A 21,645-nucleotide genomic window follows, 5' to 3' on the forward strand; every position below is an offset into this window, starting at 1 on the left:
AGTTCAACGTCGACGGGAAGTCCTACAAGTTACGAATAACGATGGAGGACGGAGCGGTTGATGTACAAATATTCGATCTTCCCGAAGACGTCACCAACACACAAATCGCGTCTTTTCTCGCTGAATACGGCGAGGTGCTAAAAGTTCGTGACCTCCTTTGGGATAATCGTTACGGTGCATTTGAAGGAGTAAAAACTGGTGTGCGTATCGCTCGGATGGTGGTGAAGAAGAATATCCCCTCACTCGTGACCATCCAGGGGGAAGACACAGCGGTAGGTTACAAGGGGCAGCGGCACACTTGCTTACATTGCCACGAATTTGTACACATTGGCATCCCGTGTGTGCAAAACAAGAAGCTACTAGTTCAGAAGCTTACAGCGGACCTCTCATACGCGAACGTCACAAAAATGTCGGCCCAGCCGAAGAAGACAGCACCGATGAAAAAACCACCGCGGCAGCAGCCAGCGGACACACAAACACAATCCTCGCCCGAACCCGCGGGACTCAAACCGAACATTTCGAGCCTTGACTCGAAGATAACCGAGACACAGCAGAACAACACAATGGCTCCTCCAGCTACACCTGCTTCCATCCAGCAGAGAATTACTGCAGCACAAGCTGCCCCCCAGCCCTGGATACCGGCAACTCTCAGTGCACAACGGAAGAACGATGGAAATGAAACGGACAGCTCGCAGACATCGAACGGTCTACGCCGCTCGAACAGACAGCCGAACAAGAAATTAAAACCCAGCAAGACCGAGTCTGCACACACTGACTTATCGGACAGTGAAATGCAATCTTGATGGACTTCGTCAGCGTTAACATTGGAACCATCAATATAAACACAATAACCAACGAAACAAAACTGAGTGCTCTCCGCACTTTCGTCCGATCGATGGATCTCGATATCGTCTACTTACAAGAAGTTGAAAACGAAACACTAACATTATCCGGCTACAGAGTGGTGTGCAATGTGGACCATGCGAGGAGTGGAACTGCAATCGCTCTCAAAGAACATATAAAATTCTCTCATGTGGAAAAAAGCCTGGACGGAAGATTGATAGCACTGCGTGTAAATAATGTTACACTGTGTAATGTATATGCTCCATCTGGTACTGCTCTACGAGCGCAACGCGAACGTTTCTTCAACACAACTGTCGCTTACTACCTTCGTCATCGGACAGAACACACAATCTTCGGTGGCGACTTCAACTGCGTGTTGAGAATATCCGATGCTACGGGAACGAACGCTAGCCGATCGTTACAATCGACCGTCCAACAACTACAACTGCAGGACGTGTGGCTACAGCTTCGACCACGTGACATTGAGTACACGTACATCACGCACAACTCTTCGTCCAGACTCGATCGTCTGTATGTGAGCGCTGGCCTACGGAATCACCTGAGAGCCACCACTACTCACGTCTGCTGCTTCTCCGATCACAAAGCTGTTACCGCTAGAATTTGCCTTCCTTTCACCGACAGACCTCATGGTACCGGATTTTGGTCGCTTCGGCCGCATCTTTTGACTACCGAAAACATTGACGAGTTCCAAATACGGTGGCAATATTGGACTCGTCAGCGCCGTAACTACCATACTTGGATGGAATGGTGGTTAAAGTGCGCAAAACCAAAAATAAAATCATTTTATCGCTGGAAGTCAAAGCTTGCCTTCGATGAATTCTATCGGGAGCAGCAGCGTCTGTTCGGTTTACTACGACAAGCGTATGACGGATTTCACAACAACCCGAGTATGCTTACTACAATCAATCGAATAAAAGCAGAGATGCTCTCTCACCAGCGGCGTTTCTCTGAAATGTTTATTCGCATCAACGAGACATTCGTAGCAAACGAACCCCTTTCTACCTACCAGCTGGGTGAGCGTGTGCGGAAAAGAACCACTATCGAGCGCCTGAAGAACGAACGAGACGAAGTCATCGAAGACTCTGTTGCCATCCAGGACCATATGGTGCAATACTTCACCGATCTTTACATACGTGAGTATGTAGAGGAAGTAGAAGGGGCCCCTTTCAGTGCCAGCGAGTTATACCCGAACAGGATCCAATTAATGAATCCTGCATGAACGAAATCACCACAAGCGAAATACTATCTGTTATCCGTGGTAGTGCTTCGAAAAAATCACCCGGGTCCGATGGGCTGCCTAAGGAATTTTACTTACGCAGTTTTGACGTAATCCACCGAGAGCTCAACCTGATCATGAATGAGGCGATCAGATCTAACCTTCCTGCACGGTTCGTCGATGGGATAATTGTGTTAGTTAAAAAGCGTGGAGCGGGTGACACCGCTCGTTCGTACAGGCCTATTAGTCTTGTCAATTTCGACTACAAAATTCTTGCACGGATTCTTAAACTGAGAATTGAAAATATTATGCACTACCATAACATATTAACTGAGTCGCAAAAATGTGCTAGTTCCACCAACACATTTCAAGCTACGTTGGCGGTAAAAGATCGGATAGTTCAGCTAAAAGCAAACAAAAGGAAAGGCAAACTGGTATCTTTCGACCTTGATCACGCTTTTGATCGGGTGGATCAAGGTTTTCTATACAAAACCATGCACTCTTTAGGCTTCAACGCGGGGCTTATACATTTGCTTTCTCGCATATCAGAAGCTTCTACGTCGCGTTTATTGATAAACGGACACCTCTCAGCACCCTTTCCTATTCAGCGGTCAGTCCGCCAAGGAGACCCTCTCTCGATGCATTTGTTTGTGCTTTATTTGCACCCTCTATTGCGCCAGCTGGAGCGGGTGTGTGGGACAGACCTGATTGTTGCGTATGCGGACGACATCAGTACCATTGTTACCAGTGCAGACCGGCTGGATAATATGCGTGCGCTCTTTAGGCATTTTGAACGAGTGGCAGGGGCTCGCTTGAACGAAGCGAAGACAACTGCCATCGATGTTGGTATAACAGGAAATCCTCTTGTAGTTGACTGGGTACGCACCGAACCAACAATAAAAATACTTGGCATCGTCTTCACAAATTCAGTGCGAGAAATGGTGACGCTCAATTGGGACGCAATTGTGACAACTTTTGCACGTCAGGTTTGGTTGCACTCGATTCGTTGTTTAGAGTTGCATCAGAAAGTAACCCTTCTGAACATATTCATTTCGTCTAAGATGTGGTACGTGGCGGCGAATTTGTACCCAACACCGGCTCACATTGCAAAACCTACGGCCACCATGAGAACCTACCTCTTCCGTGGTGCATGTGCTACTGTGCCGATGCAGCAATTGGCACGAAGTAAAAAAGATGGCGGACTCAAACTGCATTTACCGGCTTTAAAATGCAAGGCACTGCTGATCAACCGTCATCTGCAAGAGATTGATATCCTTCCGTACTATTCTTCCCTTCTTCACCAAGCAACTTCCCCCCGCGCAAATTCCGTCTCAGACCTCCCCTGTCTAAAAACAATACTACAAAATTATCCTCAGCTTCCTTTCCAGATCCGCCAACACCCATCCACCAATCTCATTCACAGTTTTTATGTAATGCGCACAGACAGACCAAAGGTAGAAACAACAAATCCTGGATATAACTGGCCTCAGATATGGAAAAACATCGATGCCCGAGAGCTGCTACCATCTCAACGCAGTGTACTGTATATGTGGGTTAACCAAAAAGTTTCACACAGACGACTATTGAATGTAATGCGACGAACCGACGGCGAGCAATGTCTGCATTGTACAGGACAGATTGAAACCATCGAACACAAATTCTTCGACTGCTTGAGAGTAAGAGAAGCTCATAATCTTTTACAGCTAAACCTTTCGGCACTAGTTGGTAGTCGACACATATTTCAGAGTGGTGAATTGCTACGACCATCATTAGAGTGGATACCGCGAACTACGCGGACAAAAATCTTAAAGACTTTGTTAAGCTACATCAACTTTATTGAAGAATGCAGCGACGCAGTAGATATAAACGCATTACGTTTTAATTTTAGTATCCCGATATAATTATTTTATCTTTTTTTTTCCAATTGAGACATAATAAACGTATTAAAAAAAAAAAAAAATTATAACAAATTATAAAAGAAAAAACATGATTTATGAAAGTGTTAAACCCTACGGGTTCCCTTTAGTAATAAATTGTGTCCATTGCTTTTAAAGACAAAAACCTTAAACGAATTTTTCTCGAAAGCAGGTTTTGAAAGTGCGTGTCCATTGTCATTCAAAAACTACTGCACCATTTTTTTTCAAATTTTGCACATACTTTCTACATATAGAAAACTAGACCCCAACGTTTTCCTTTTCGTTGTTTGTTACTTTGAGGAGGTTTTACAGCTAAAAAATGGCGTATTTTTTTGTGAAAAATCGTAGTTTTTACTTTGAACCATCACCAAAAATTAAAAAACAATCAAACAGAAACGTTGGGGTCTAGAAAAACTTCTACTCTTACTATGCTGCTTTGATTTGTTGACTTCTGATTAGTCTGCGCGGAGATACAGTGGACACATCAAATCATGATTTTCAAGAAGCGTCCACAAAAACACCTTTTCACCGACTTATTTCTAAATATTATTCCACGAAAAAATTACAAAATGTTGTTCGAATGATGCTTCTTATCATGCAAAACATTCGAATTTATTTTGTTGAACGATAATTCTGAAAAAAAATTCGTATAAATGATAATTTTGTTCATCATTTATACCCTACCCCTCCCTTAAACGCTTAACTCATAACTTTCACGACCCATATACAACAAAATTGCTATATTGTACCAATGTTGCAAATATTCTTCGTGTAACTAATTCATTCACGCTTCCTCGCTGTGATTATACTTCCTTCGAATATGCCAGTCTCGAACAACGTTGAACTATTCACTGCTCGAAAGAGAGTAGGGTGCAAAAGGAATAAGCAATAATCGTAGAAAACCCGAATATACTAATCCATTCTTCGCTACTGGTATACATCGTGTATGTTCGTTTTATACATGCGTTTGTCATTCGTTCATTTATTTTATTCTTCGAATTGGTTCGAATAGCGTCACGGCGAAGATCGTTGGTTTCCATTCTTCGCGAAGCATTCTTCATCTAATAAATTCATCATATCTCGTTGCGTAGCAGCAATGGGAGAATGCTGGAATATGGTTCATCACATACACATAAGACTATAGTAATAGTGCGGGGGGAAACATCTTAATTTGCATGTTTCAAAGACAGCACGAACGATCATCGCGAATTAGGTTTGGCGATGATCGCTGTATGAATATTCGTTCGATATTCGCGTTAAGTCATTCGGGGGTATGTCCAATGCGAATAACAACTGCAAGGAATAGATATTCGTGCGAGTAACGAAGCAGCGTCGGCTTCTCTCGCGCCCGAATATACGGACAAGTCCGAACACCAGAACGATTATCGAACAAAGGCGAAGGAAAGCGAACGATGATCATAGACATTCGTTGTATTTTTGATATTCGAGCAACATTGTATTGTACATGTGTCAGAGCTATTCTGGAATATTGTAGCTTAGTGTGGAATCTATATATTATAACTAACGAAGCACGCATTGAATCGATCCAGAAACAAATTCATTTATATGCACGTCGTAAACTAAACGAGACCTCATTTCCTCTTCCATGATATGATGCACCCTGCATTCTCATTAATATTCAAACATTTAACGCAGTGACCTTGCAATATATACCTAGTTTTAATTACCAATCAAAAAATTATTTTTAGAAAGGCACAATAAAACAAATTATGCAAAATACAGTCCAGTAAATCGAATAATGCGCCACTACAAGCAATACTGCGAACATCTTGATCTTACTATGTCCAAAACTTAAATGAAATCTTAGCTATGTCGTAGAAATAATGCGTAGTATATAAGTAAATATTGTAAACCACTTATATGTAGTCTACATTTGCTTCACGAAATGTATAAATAAATAAATTTTAATTAAAGGCCAATTAATTCTAAACTGTGATTGTATAATAATGTTATAATAAGATAGTTAGTTTATTTGAATTCAATTTTAAAAATTAATTAATTGGTCATATAAACACTAAACAAAGTATTAGAACAGCTCGAATAGTCGAATGAACTTTCTTTTCACTGAACTACAAACCTCGCTGTGTTGCAACGTCGAGTCTCCAAAGTATGGACAAAAATACTTTTCTTCGTAACCGTTTTACCGCACCAACACGATACAACGTGCACACTCGTTGAGAGTTTTACCAGAAGTGAAAGTTTTATAATACTTACATGCATTCATTCGGCTTGTTACAGTGACCATGTTGTACATCACATCCCGAAGTACAACGTGCTGAAAAATGAAAGAAAAACAGGACTTAAATTGAATGTTATGATTTCGTTACTATCAATTCTACATTTAGAAATTAGGTACTAATTGTAGTCAGAGATGTCCATCTCCTCTGTGTGGCGAAGAGCAAGTGAAATTTCTCCCCTCGCACTGACAACTTCAACGAGAGCTCTTCACTTTTACATATATACACCATTGTTGAATAAAGTGTGGACGCATCGTGTTTATTTTCTTTTAGCACTGAATCGCACGCAAGTGCTAGAGCAGAGCTCTCAAATTCTCTGAGATGGACACAGATATTTTCACAGAGGTGTACACGCCGGTGAGCACTCTGATTTACGGTTTGCGTAGAAGAAGCATAGGGCACGCAAAATGAGCAAAAAACACTTGTTTTAATACACCTAGTGGTGTAATGATGCCTTTCTCATATATAATATTGTGGTATTCTATTCAAAATTTTTCTCTTCGATTCTTGAAAGAAACCAAAGGATTGTTTGTGTATTAACTAGTATTACATACAGAATGAAATAGTGCTTTGTTCGCGTAGGTCATCCTTAAGAAAACGAGGTGAGTTCACTGTGGGTTGCACTACCGGCACCGGAGCCCGAGAACCGGTATAATCGAAGTCGGTTCGTACGGCCATGACGTACGAACTCTCCTAGTTTTTATTCAAATTTTGAAGATTTTACACAATTTTGCCATCGTATTCTTTAAGACGACTTAAATTTGTGTTGCATCCGAAAATATGCAGTAATTTTTGGTAGGACCATAAGACCTTTCATTTAACCCTAAGATTGGGAATAATGGTTTTGAGTCCAGTTTACAACATTTTTTCCCGGTTTTTGTTTCGCCAGTTAAAGTGACGATGCACAATATTTAACACACTTTACCCTATAACTCCGGAACCGGAAGTCGGATCCGGATGAAATTCAGGAATTCCGTATGGAACCGTGCGGTCTTTCATTTGTGTCGTTTCATTTCTAAGTTTGTGTAAACCGATCAAACCTGAGAAGAGTGAGTGAGACCCATTCTGGAATATATGACCACTATTTCCGGTGCTTCCGGAACCGGAAACCGGGAATCAGGATAGCCGGAATCAGTTTTTTTAGTTGCCTACTGATAATGGGCTATGGCTTTGTGTAGTTTTGATACCAATTTAGAATCTTTTTAACGTTAACTGTTTCGCCGGTTTAATTGACGGTGTACAAAATTTAACACACTTTACCCTATAACTCCGGAACCGGAATTCGGATCCGGATGAAATTCAGGAATTCCGTATGGGACCATGAGACTTTTCATAAGTCAAAATCGGTTCAGCCATCTCCGAGAAAACCTAGTGAGATTATATTTGTGTATTTGTTAAAATAATCCATCTGACAATTAAAAGTCTTAATGAATAACACGAAGTATAACGAACAAACTTATAACAAGGATACACTTAATAATTTCTGTGAGAGCTTGTGCGTCGGCTCACCAAATTCAAAAAGATGCTCAACTTTGGAAAATGCACGTATACATGCTGTCATTGGTTCATGTTCTCCGAAAGTAGTACGATGAAATCTTGGTTGAAGTAGACTCGTCGAGCGTAGAGATCGCTGAGAAGCACGGAAATCAAGAAGAGATAACAATTTTGGTGAATCAATATCGCCATTGATTACTTTAGCCACAAGTAACGCTTGCTGCATCTTTCTTCGTCGCTCTAAAGATTCCAGGCCAATCAGACGACAGCGGTCAGGGTACAGTGGTAAATCCAGAGGGTTTTGCCATGGGAGGTGCCGCAGAGCCAACCGGACGAATCTCTTCTGTACACGTTCTATTCGTAAGTTCCAAACGAGTTGGTACGGGCTCCAAACCAAACACGCATTTTCGAGTAATGGACGCACCAACGAACAGTATAGCGCTTTTAGACAGTACGGGTCTTTGAAGTCTCGGCTAATTTTCGCTATGAAGCCGAGTTGTCGTGTTGCTTTGGAAATCAAAGTTGATCGGTGTTGGTTAAAGGTAAGCTTAGCATCCAGCAAAACGCCGAGGTCATTGACAACGTCGACTCTTCCAAGAGTTTGTCCATCGATTTGATAGTCGAATATTATGGGGTTGGTTTTGCGATGGAATGTTATAACTTGACATTTTACGGTACTAATAATTAAAAAATTTCTTCTACACCAGCCAACGAAAATATTTAAAAGTTCCTGGAGACGAACACAGTCCTCAATAGACCGAACTGCCAGATACAGCTTCAGGTCATCAGCGTAAACCAGTCTGCATCCAACGCCAAGTAGTAAAGTAGCGTCGTTAAAGAACAGCACAAACAATAGTGGGCCTAGGTTACTACCCTGAGGAACACCAGATTTATTCGTGAAAGGAGAAGAAATACACGAGCCTAACTGCACACGTAGCACTCTGTCGCATAAATAAGAGCTCAGCTATTTAACAAACATTCTCGAAGCGCCTAGTCGGAATAATTTTGTTACAAGTATTTCATGATCTATTCGATCAGACGCTGCTTTCGGATCAGTATAAATTGCATCAATTTGAGATTTTTCTTCCATCCGAGTGATACAGATAGATGTAAAATCCAACAGGTTCGTGTTCACCGATCGTCCAGGCATAAAACCATGCTGATCAGTAGAGATGTACGTTTTAGTTTTGGAATGTACGACAGTGCTAACTACCAATTCAAAAAGCTTCGACGCTGCTGACAAACTGGTTATACCATGGTAACTTCGTACATTTAGGCGATCGCCACTTTTGAATACGGGGAACATATAAGACTGTTTCCAGATTGTCGGAAATACGCCTTGCTCGAACGACTTATTGAATATCACACACAAAGGATCAGACAAGACGTGGACGCATCGACTATAGGCTACTGCTGGAATACCATCAGGTCCAGTAGAGTATAACTTTTTCAACCTTTTTGCAGCGGTGACGATCATATCCGGAGTGATTGCAAGTGTGCTTAAATCCACTAGACTAACAGGAACGTCCATTGCGGCGGTTTCAGCCTGCGTGGCGGAGGCGGTACTGTTAGCAAAAACAGATGCGAAGAAACTTGCAAACAGTTCACAAGAATCAAAACGAACGTATGAAGGAATTTACGAGCATTTTCGTTTCGAGTTGACGAAGCTCCAGAATTGTTTAGGGTTCCGTCGTAAGTCATTCTGCACTCGCATAGCATAAGCTTTGTACAATCCGGTATTCAGTAAACGATATTCATCGCTAGATTTTTTGAAGTTTTTCTTAGTTTCAGTAGAACGCCAACGACGGTGTTTACGCTGCCATGAATTCCGTTCACGTTTCAGAGCTCGAAGACGAGAATTTGCCCACGGAGGAGAAATCGCACACTTTACAAAAGGCAAATTTAAGTTTAGCCACTCCAACAAAAGATCTCGAAACTGCACAGCCATATCATCCACATGATCGAGATCCTTAAGAGGTTCCCAATTTATGTTTCGAAGAAACTCAATCAAAGCATCAAAATTAATTATCCTGTAGTTTAATGCTCTCGGTTTATTCAAAGGAGCAGCACGACTAATATCTTCATCACAGTTAATTGAAAACGATATTGTCAAGGGAGGGTGATGAAGGTCAACGGGTAGCAGTGGAGCAGTACAATTATTTATATTCAATTGCTGCTCGGAAGGGCCAAAAACCAGATCGAGAACACGTCCGTTGTGATTCTTTTGTTTGTTTGCTTGGGAAAGGTTCAAATAATCCATACCGTCGATCAAAGCGGTGCTAGCAGCGGTGAGCTGAGAGAAACCCGAATTTATATTTTCATCGATTCCATCCGTCCACACAATGCGTGGTTGATTGAAATCACCACACACCAAGACAATATCATTGGGTGATGATTTAATGATTATCTCCGATACAGAACAAATGTGCGCATCAATAATACCAACGTCTTGGCTTTTATCGGGAGGAATGTTAACAGCACAGATCTGCAGTTTTCTGCCTCGCACGGTGGCACTAGCACACACTTGCTCTAGATAACGACCATTCAGTTTCGATTAATGAGCACGAGTGCGCTTGTGAAATGGCGATCAAAACGTCGCCAAAACTCCTTTTGTTACTATTTTCTGGACTCCTATCACAACGGAACACGTTAAATGAGTTTCCAAAAAGTTGTAACGAGTTTATTCGGTCGTCAAGTCCAGTCTCCGTCAGAATGATGACGTCGTAACAGCAGTCATGCGTAGCCAGGAAAATATCATCAACCTTTGTCCTTAAACCTCGTACGTTTTGGTAATAGATCCAGATTTGATTATCGTTATCGCCATGTTGAAACGCGTTGTCATTATGTGCTGGAATATCTGAATTTAAACAAAAATACTCGCCTCTGGTGGAAACCCTAGGGTTTCCACCGTCCGCAGTGCATCGCAATGGAATATGCCTCCTTACGAACTGTTCGAGCTGGGGGGAGTCATTCGCCGGTCGAAGTTTTTTGGCTGGTTAATAAATTCCCGAAACAGTAATCCAACCGGCCAACACGATAGGTCCAGTGCCTTTGTTTTCATGTCAGGATTCAGTCCAATTTTATAGGACACAAATGACATGCCAGATACATCCTTGCCTTTTGGTACAAGCCGTACTAAGTTGATTGGATCATTAAAATCCAGGCAACGAGCGACGATTTTCTGGACGTCACTGTCCGAGACTAACGGGTTCAACCCTGAAAGGTACAACCAGAACTTTTCCACGTTGGTACTAACAGAAGACACGGAAAGATCATTAAAATCGATCTGACTGGTTCCATGGTCGGATGGGGCTTGAATGGTAGTCGTTTCATCCACACGACGGCGTTTTGAGTTTCTAGGCCATGTGGGATTGTCCGGTTTAGGCCATTCGGGCTGGTTTACTGTTCCCGATATATTAATGATTTTATCGTTCAGGACAGCCACCGCATCCGAAAGCTGTTGTACTTGAGCTGTTAAATCAGGTAACAAACTCTTAGAATTAGGTGGTTCACTGGAAGTTACTTGACGTTGATCATCAATACAGGCGCGAATGCTACGACCTTGAAGCTCCTCCCTGCATTTGGTGCATATCAGCATAATTTTGCCGAGAGCAAAAGCTTCCTTCAAACCCCTAGTGTTGATGCCGCAGCAGGTTTGGTTGATATGCAAAAAGGCATCGCAAAAACCACATCGCATGGGCTCGAGATCGTTGATCTCATTTTGGCACTCGCCGCATTGTTTTTTGTCCATTGCATCTCTCTTCAAATTCGTAGCACACGCCGATGAATACAGAAGAACTTAACGAAGTCGATGAAGCTGCTGTCAGCGACGATAATGGATACGCACACAAAGCAAGCAACCAATCACTTTTGGTAAAGTTTACTCGGGGTTTACCGGCACGTAAAACTTGGATCAGTTAGAACTCCACACGGAAATGCTTCCAAAACGTCTAGCCAAAACGAATCACAGGAAACCGCTTCCAAACAAGACGTATTTACCAAATTAACTTTAAAAAACCTCTAGCACGAAACGAAAGATGTATACAAAGTCAAACTTAACGAAATGTCATATATGCCACATACACACACATATATAGACACACACAAATATACACACATATACACACTTAGAGAGAGCGAAGAAGGTTGTGCACGATGCAGCTCGGCTTCCGCAAGAGAAAATCGACGGTGGATGCAATTCGGACATATTTACAAAAGCGGAGACGAGATCGCTACTGCGTCGTGGTTATGATAGATCAGGGTTTGGAATATTAATTCACCGGTGAATGAATATATAGTTTCCATTGCATTGTGAGCGAACAATTCCACCCCTTACAAAGACACCTTTCCAGCCAAAAAGAACCACACAAACAAAACGCTAGTGGAAGCAAATATATTCCACATATGCACAGATTGTATAGTGTGCTGGTATTAGAGTCTTCATGAAGCACAGAAGCCGTGAATATAGTGTGCTCTCTCGTGGTCCTGAACGTCGTTATTCTCACAAACAATTCATTGCAAGCTAACAATCTTCACGGAGCTAGTAAGTGATGAAGATTATATATTCAGTTTTCACTAAGAGACTGATGATTAGCTTTTCGAACGCGAACGGTTGTTAATGATGACTTTAGGCCACGAAAACTGTTGCATATCACTTATTCAATTCGTGTCAAGTTAGTAGAGGGTAAGAATTCTTAGTTATCAGAACAAATTGGCTCAAATGGCACGTTCCCCTTGATATTTGGAGATTTGTGCCTTGCCATCAATTTGTTTTTAGCATCATTTTCTCGATATATAAGAAGGAAGGATTGAAAGGAAATGGTAAGGGTTGGACTAGGAGGATGGGAAAAATTGACGACACAAAAACACATAAAAGCAAAAGTAAATTCTGCGCCCCTAAGGGATGCTGAACAATCTGCTGAGGATCACATTTAGTGGAAGCAGAAGCAAATTCTGAACCTCTACGAGGTCCCGAACAGTTTGCTGTTAGTAAAACCTCCAACCCCCGACAGGATTTAGAGATCTTACAAAAGCGACACCATTCTGCACTCCCGGAAGAATGCAGAACGATTCGCAGTATGTACGAGCAGAAGTAAATTCGGTACCCCCTAAAGTATGCCAAACAATCTGCTAAGCCCTATTTAAGGTGAATACAGAAGGGATTCATTCACTCCAGGAAGAACGATGAACCCTTCTGACTATAGCTCCTTCAATTTTAGCTCCGCGTACACAGACTCAACCATGTATGGAGAACCAAAAACCCGGATACGTAGCTGCGTCAATGCAAGACAGTTACATATCAGATGGTATGAAGTACCATAATCGCATTCACACAAATCACACGAATAATACTCAGCACGTTGAATAGTAGCCATGTGATAATTGAGTTTGCAATGTCCAGTCAAAGCTCTGACCAGAATAATGCAATGATGCTTGGAGAAATGCAGTAAACACTTTGACATTTTCAGATTTATATCTGCTAGAAATGCTTTTGTCTGAGCGCAAGTTTGCAAGCTGCGCCAGTAGCTGGCATGTTTGGATGCAGCCCAAGAACGAATCTTGTGCTTTATACAACTAGTTGAAAGTGGTAAAGCTGGTTCAGGACCAACGAAATCATTCTCTGCACCAGTTCTAGCCAACTCATCAGCCCATTCATTTCCAGTAATACCAGAATGGCCGGGTACCCATAAAAAGTGAACAGCATTTGAAATGCTGAGCTCTTCAATTTGAGTTCGACATGCGATCACTAGGTTCGACCGTGAGTCATTCGAACTGAGTGCTTTTAAGACTGCCTGACTGTCGGAACAAAAATAAATTCGTTTACCACAGATCCTCTGCTGAAGTGCCGATTGTACTCCACACAGAATTGCGTAGATTTCTGCTTGGAACACAGTATAGTATCTACCAAGGAATGAGACTGCTCCAGCCTCATTTTACGACAGTAGACACCAGCACCAGCACGACCAACAGAGAACCGTCTGTATAACAAACTATGTGTTCATCAAATTGTCGTTCCAGACAACCAGACAACCATTCCTCACGAAGAGGATAGCTCACATTGAATGTGTTGAAAGGAAAACTGCATGTGAGAGTTAGGTCACTAGGAGCGAGTAAATACTCATCCCACGTAACCATTTGAGACCACAAGCGAGTGTGGCTGGTAGCATAATCTAATGGGTTACTGTTCTAAAGCCCTGTAACCTTGAGATAGTATGCACAAGATAATGCTTCTTGTTTTAGGAACACATGTAGTGGTTTAATGCACAGTATCGCCTCTAGAGCAGCAGTAGGAGTTGTCGTGAATGCTCCTGTCATCGCCATTAGGACCATCCTTTGGAGATGATTTAGCTTTGACTGAACTGTCGCGACTTCTCCTTTCTGCCACCAAAGACATCCATATGCTAGAATTGGTCTAACAATAGTTGTGTAGATCCAATGAATATATCTGGGTTTGAGTCCCCATGATTTTCCAAAAGCTCGTCTGCATTGGCCGAAAGCCATGCATCTCTTTTAATCCTGAAGTCAATGTGAGCAGACCAATTCAGTTTTGAGTCAAGAATAACCCCGACGTATTTAACTTGATCGACCACAGTGACCTCTGAACCAAGAACTGAAACGGACGAGCTCCTGTGATTATCCTACGATGAGTGAAAAGCACCATTGATGTTTTGCCCGGATTTACAGATAATCCAACCTGACAACACCATTGTTCAACAGATCGCAGGGCTTGTTGTATTAAATCAGAGAGTGTTAATGTTTATACCGGTCATCAATACATGATAATCGTCGCCAAAACCGAAAATCCGAGGTTATTTAGTTTCCTTAACAAACCATCAGCGACTAGGTTCCATAAAAGTAGGGATAGTACACCACCTTGAGGACACCCACAGACACTCAGCTTTCCAATTTCTACTTGCCGAAGCGATGAACAAAGAAGTCGATTGCTAAGCATTGCGTGTATCCAATTTGTGATACTTGAAGGTATGCCATGACCACGGGCTGCTTCCAGAATTGAATTGAAAGACACGTTATCAAAGGCACCTTCAATATCTAGGAAAACTTCCAAGCAAGATTGCTTTTGTGAGAAAGCTTTTTCAATGTTGTACACAACATCATGTAACAGGGTTGTAGTGGACTTTCCACGCTAATAAGCATGTTGCATTCCATGTAGCGGATGCACGCCCAAACTAACATTCCTGATATAGTGATCTACTATGCGTTCCACTGTTTTAAGAAGGAATGAGCTTAGACTGATAGGCCTGAAACTCTTCGCTTCCTCATAAGTGTCGCGACCGCCTTTGGGAATAAATTTGACAATTTGGCTCTTGGAATATATCCAGTCGCAAGACTAAAAGTAAGAAACTTCATTTTGGATTGGATTCTGGACCAACTTCCAAAACTGAATTTCGGGAATGAATTCAGAATCTGGAATTTGAACGTAACTGCAAGTTTAGAATTTAGTTTCAAATTACTATGACTCTGGTCGTTAAAAGAAGAGATAACTAGGGATGTCGGATTTTTCGAATTACTCGATTATTCAATAATCGATTAGATTTTTCAAACAATTCGATTGAATTTTACTTGATTAGTTTAATAATCGAATATTAGTTTCAAGTTAAACGATTAAATATTACTCGATTATTTAGGTTCTCCCTAGATCGATTCCTAGAGATAACTAAGTCCTCGCAAGTTCTTATCTCATGCCAACCCGTATGTCTATGATGACATTTGATCAATAGAACGGCGTCGACTGAGTGCTATCACATTTGCGTAGCAGAATGAGATGGTGCGAAATGTTATTTATAACTAAAGCCTACCCTACATTGCAATATTTATCATAGTATATCCTAATATATTCTGTTCTTCTATATATTATAAATTGCATTGTATTATGATATATATATATATATATATATATATATATATATATATATATATATATATATATATATATATATATATATATATATATATATATATATATATATATATATATATATATATATATATATATATATATATTTATATATATATATATATATATATATATATATATATATATATATATATATATATATATATATATATATATATATATATATATATATATATATATATATATGTATATATATATATATATATATATATATATATATATATATATATATATATATATATATATATATATATATATATATATATATATATATATATATATATATATATATATATATATAATCCTTTAATCCTCTAGTATATTATATTAAATTATTGCGGGAGTAAAAATTAATTCGGTCTGTTTTTTCGGGGTTAAAAATCGTCCATCGCTAGTTACTACTTTTTCAGGCAATTTGCGAATTTCGGTGATCTAAATATGAAGCCATTTTTCGATTTCTGCGAAAGGAGTAATCCGATGACCTGTCAGATCGTGCTGCATCCGTCGGAACAACCAATAATCAAAAGGAGTGTTGGCAGGACAATACGGCTAGTGCGGAAAAATGTCCCGCTTGAGCGTTTCCAAATATTATAACTTTATCATGTCTTTGCTTTTATTCCGACCGTTCTTCTAATGCATGACTCAAACGCATCAATTGTAACCTATACAGGTCGCCCGTTATAACATCGTCTGTTTGTAGCAGCTCATAGTACAAAATACCCTTTTGGTCCAAACAGATGCACAACGTGACCTTTGATCTATTTTCAACATGGATTGAGATACCTCACGTGCGGTTGAAAATTTCGAACGTTTATAGCGACGCACAGTGGTTCGAATCAATAAAAACGTGGACAAAAATCAGTAGCTGCCAAACCGTTCTTTTAATGCATATAGTTGCTTTGAAGAAATTATTTACAAATATATACCGCGTAATTTGATCATATCATTAATTGTTCATGGCCTACTTTGACAAAAAATGTAACCATAACTTTTTTATCTGAAGAGATAGAAATTTTTTTCTTCTACAAAGTTTTAGAACTAGTAAAAATAATTTACTTTGTCAAATATACAAAAAGTCTAGGTCGCACCGTTTCGGATATACAAAGCGTTTTTATGGCAACCCCCTTAAAATCAGTTTTTTATTCATAAATTGTTTCGAGCTATTTTGTTATGCATACTTTGTTTGGAATAATTGTAGAATTTATAAAATCGCACATTTTTGTTGAAGATAGTGCATAGGTTTGTTCTTTCCTGGCAAAGTTATGCAACATTTTACCTTTTTTTTACCTAGGATAAAACCTTGCACCGAAGCGAAATATGCAACTTTATGCAGCTGATTTTTACAAAATTTGTAGGAAAAGATGTGCCCAATATCATAAAAAAAAAATCTAAGTGGAACTCGGTGGAACTTTTTTTTTAGGTCTTTTCAAAGTTAGTTTTAATTACTGAATTATGGCAACCCCCTTAAAACTAGTTTTCTAGTCATAACTTGTTTCGTGTTATTTTTTTATGCATACTTCGTTTGGAATAATAGTAGAAAATATAGAATTTCATAATTTTGTAGAAGCTAATGCATAAGTTTATTCTTTTCTGGAAAATTTATGCATAATTTTACCTTTTTTACCTAGGAAACCTTGTGCCGAAGCGAAATATGCAACTTAATGCAGCAAACTTTAATAATACTTATAGGAGAACATGTACCTTATCCAATTTATTTTCCAATGAGTATATCTTGAGTACTCTTCGTGTGACTCATTTTCACTATGGTCATGCTGAAACCATGAATGGTTAACAAACAGAGGGCGTCACGCGTCTGCTATTTCTGTAACTCACTTTTGCAGTGAGCGTCGCCCGATCAACATCTCGTCTTAAAAATCGTGTTGCTTCGCGATAACTCAATTTATTTACACGTTTAAACATGAAATCTCTTCGTAAAGGTTTGTACTTTAACAATACTTTATCATATTTTGTCTAGATTTTATAAATTCTACAATTATTCCAAACACAGTATGCATAACAAAATAGCTCGAAACAATTTATGAATAAAAAACTGGTTTTAAGGGGGTTGTCATAAAAATGCTTTGTATATCCGAAACGGTGCGACCTAGACTTTTGGTATATTTGACAAAGTAAATTATTTTTACTAGTTCTAAAACTTTGTAGAAGAAAAAAAATTTCTATCTCTTCAGATAAAAAAGTTATGATTACATTTTTTGTCAAAGTAGGCCATGAACAATTAATGATATGATCAAATTACGCGGTATATATTTGTAAATAATTTCTCCAAAGCAACTATATGCATTAAAAGAACGGTTTGGCAGCTACTGATTTTTGTCCACGTTTTTATTGATTCGAACCACTGTGCGACGCACCGAAACATAAGACTAGTGTCATAAATATAATAGTTCTCAAAAAAATTACGCAAACGCATGGTAAAGTTCACGGGTGTTTAAAAACGAAATCCAATTTTTTTTCGGAAGCTGGCATCATAAACCAGAAGAGATATCAAGAAAACCCCTACTTTACTCCTGTCCTCGAGCCCCCCCCCCCCCCCTCTTTTTTTCACTTTCAAAACTGGGCTCAAATCAATTCCAATAGGTCTTGTCAGTTGGCAACCAAACGAACCGACTTCGGCTACACCAGACCCCAGCCTCCGATTCTGAAAACATTGGGAATATTGTTCAAAAAATTAAAAATGGAACTGACTTTCCTCAGCGATGGCTGAGTGTCAAATGAATGAATTCTAGCTCAGTGTCAAATGAAAGGCCTTATGATCTAATGCTAAATTCCATCCGGATGCAACAACGTGCGGTGTTCCTTTTTTTGTACACGAGGTAAAGAAAACGAAAAACGACACCGAAGCTCGAAAACACAAGCGAATCCATTGGCACCGAGCACAAGTGAGCACGAGATTCCGACCCTGTTGAAGAAACCGGAGTCACGATGCAGTTACGATGTGTGATTTTGGTTGAACACGGTGCTGAGCTTGAGACAAATCATAGCCACTCTATGGGAAGAGCACCGGAAGAGGATAAAAGAATTTCAATGGATTTGAAGAAATGCATCGGAATATTGTAGTGGTGTCAATGAAAACAGCAAATAATATATACAAACATGCAATTTTTTTCAAAAATTCTATTACAAAGCTGCTGCTGATTCAAATGTATTATTATTTAACTTTCATTTACTTAGAAAAATGAAAAAGTGAATAATTAAATAACAAAATTTTGATTGTTTTATCTTTTTGCCTTTCTCATATAAAAAGGTTATGCAATCACTGTGAAAACCGACTTTTGAACCGAGGCCCGGAGGGCCGAGTGTCATATACCATTCGACACAGTTAGTCGAGAACGCAAAATGTGTGTGTATGTAACGTTTTTTGCACTAACTTTTCTCGGCTGAACCGATTTTCACAAACTTAGACTCAAATGAAAGGTCTTGTGGTCCCGTACGAAATTCCTGAATATTATTTGCATCCGACTTCCGATTCCGGAATTATGGGGTAACATGTGAATAACATTGCGAAAATAAGTGCATCAACTTTTTTCGGAGATGGCTGAACCGATTTTCACAAACTTAAATTCATACGGAAGCTCTTTAGGTCCCATAATAAATTCCTGAATTTCATTTAGATCTGACTTGCGATTCCGGAGTTATGGGGTAAAATGCACAAAAAAATGAAAATTTGTTTTCTAACTTTTCTCATAGATGGCTAACTTTTCTCATAGACCGATTTTCACAAACTTAGGTTCAAATGAAAGGTCCTTCGGTCCCATACGGGATTCCTGAGTTTCATTCGTATCCGACTTCCGGACCCGGAAATATAGGGTAAAGTGTGTTTCATACCATCACTGAAAAGGGCGAAAAACCGTAAAAAATTTCTAAATCGACCTCAACTCTTCTTCAGTTGATAGATTTTATCAGTAGACAATCAAACAAACCGATTTAGGTTATTCTTTCAAGAATCAAAGAAAATTATTTTGAAAAATACCATAGTATTATATATGACGGTATGATTGATATGATAAAGGCATCATTACACCAATAGGTGGATTAAAACAGGTTTTTTTGTAAATACAAAAAATAGGTATAGAATTCGCTCGAATTTAAACAAAAATCGAATGCTCGGAGAGCCGAGTTGCATCTACTAAGTTCGACGAACTGAGCAAATGTCCGTGTGTCTGTACCAATTTTGATCAAACTAGTCGCAAATGAAAGGTCTCTTCGTCACTCTGTACGCTACTGAATGGTTTTGAGATCGGATGTTTACTTTTTGAGTTAGACGAAGTTTTATGTCAAAATTTTCAGTTTTTGTCTTTCTCATGTGGAAAGGTTATGCAATCACTGTGAAAACCGACTTTTGAACCGAGGCCCGGAGGGCCGAGTGTCATATACCATTCGACTCAGTTCGTCGAGTACGCAAAATGTCTCTGTGTGTGTATGAGCGTATGTTTGAATGCAACGTTTTTCTCGGAGATGTCTGAACCGATTTTCACAAACTTAGATTGAACTGAAAGGTCTTGTGGTCCCATACAAAATTCCTGTAAAATGTGGTAAAACGTGCAAAAAATTGTGAAAATATGTGCACTAACTTTTCTCGGAGATGGCTGAGCCGATTTTCACCAACTTAGATTCAAATGAAAGGTCTTGTGGTCCCATAGGTAATTCTTGAATTTCATCCGGATCCGACTTCCGGATCCGGAAATATAGGGTTAAGGGTTTCAAAATTGTATACTCTCACTGAAAAGGGCGGAAAACCGTAAAAAGTTTTCTAAATCGACCTAAAATCTTCTCCAATTGATAGTTTTATCAGTCAGTCAAACAAACCGATTTCGGTTATTCTTTTAAGAATCGAAGAAAATTATTTTGAAGAATGCCACAGTATTGTATATGATAGTATGATTGATATGAGAAAGGCATCATTGCACCACTAGGTGGATTAAAACAGGTTTTTACAAAATCTGTCACAATTGACCTTGAAAAAAGAATATGTTTCTAGACTATCAGAGTGAATGCGATGCGCTTACGGTACTTATTCAATCGCTTCGCTTCGCTCCGCGTTCCGCACTCACTCTGAGAACACCCTAAGGGTGACACCAGAAAGAAAGCGATACGTGATGTGAAATTTTACGCAAGAAATCGCGCTACAGAACTCCGTTCATTTAAGTTCAAAAATAATATGAATATCAGAAAGAACTCGATGCATTGCAAAGCGACTAGTGACTAGTGATATTGCGCTCGCTCTGACAAACATGTCATTTTCTGCTGAACTTAAATGAACCGAGCTCTGTCGCGCAATTCCTTGCAATCTGTCAAGTTTCGCATCGCGTGTCGCTTTCTCTCTGGCTTCACCCAAGTCCAATGATGAAAACGCGAAGAATCATATACTGCTAATGTTGATTTCAGGATCACTATACATTGTATGCATACAGTTAGCACAGGGTGGCAAGTGAATTGACGATTTCAATTTCCCGGTTTTCCCGGTGCGCGAGACAAAAAATTCCCGGTTTTTAGAACAGGCTCAAATCGCCTATGTTCAGTATATTTTTGAATATTTCTAGAAATCCCATATCGAAAAGAACATCGAGATTCGAGAAATAACGTATTTTTTTGGGTATCTCGAATTATAAATAGGAAATATTCATTATGCCAAGTGCACATAACAATGGGAAGAAGTCGTTTTTGGCTTTCTCATATAGATAAGTTATGCAATCACTGCCGATTTTGGAATCAAGGCCCGGAGGGCTGAGTGTCATATACCATTCGAATCAGTTCGTAAAGATCAGAAATTGTGTATGTATGTAACGTTTTTAAGCGATCAATTTTCTCAGAGAAGGCGCGACCGATTTTCTTGTGGTCCCATACGAATTTCATCCGGATCCGACTTCCGGTTGTGAAAAGGATGAACAGGTAGACTGGAGAGTGAAAATATAAGCTCTAATCTTCATTAGAAACTGTTTG

General features: G+C 39.6%; 1 protein-coding gene across 6 annotated transcripts in view; it reads right to left on the reverse strand.

The window, feature by feature from the left end:
* The window catches only part of LOC131436956 (neurogenic locus protein delta), a 250,535-nt gene that overhangs the window by 12,570 nt on the left and 216,320 nt on the right, over nucleotides 1–21,645 (reverse strand). For all 6 annotated transcript variants that reach the window (XM_058605963.1, XM_058605962.1, XM_058605961.1 and 3 more), the window contains one exon: nucleotides 6,232–6,292. In XM_058605963.1, the coding sequence (XP_058461946.1) occupies nucleotides 6,232–6,292 (61 nt within the window). The remainder of the gene's footprint in view (nucleotides 1–6,231; nucleotides 6,293–21,645) is intronic.

Source organism: Malaya genurostris, chromosome 3 (genome assembly GCF_030247185.1).
Source record: "Malaya genurostris strain Urasoe2022 chromosome 3, Malgen_1.1, whole genome shotgun sequence".
NCBI lineage: Eukaryota > Metazoa > Arthropoda > Insecta > Diptera > Culicidae > Malaya > Malaya genurostris.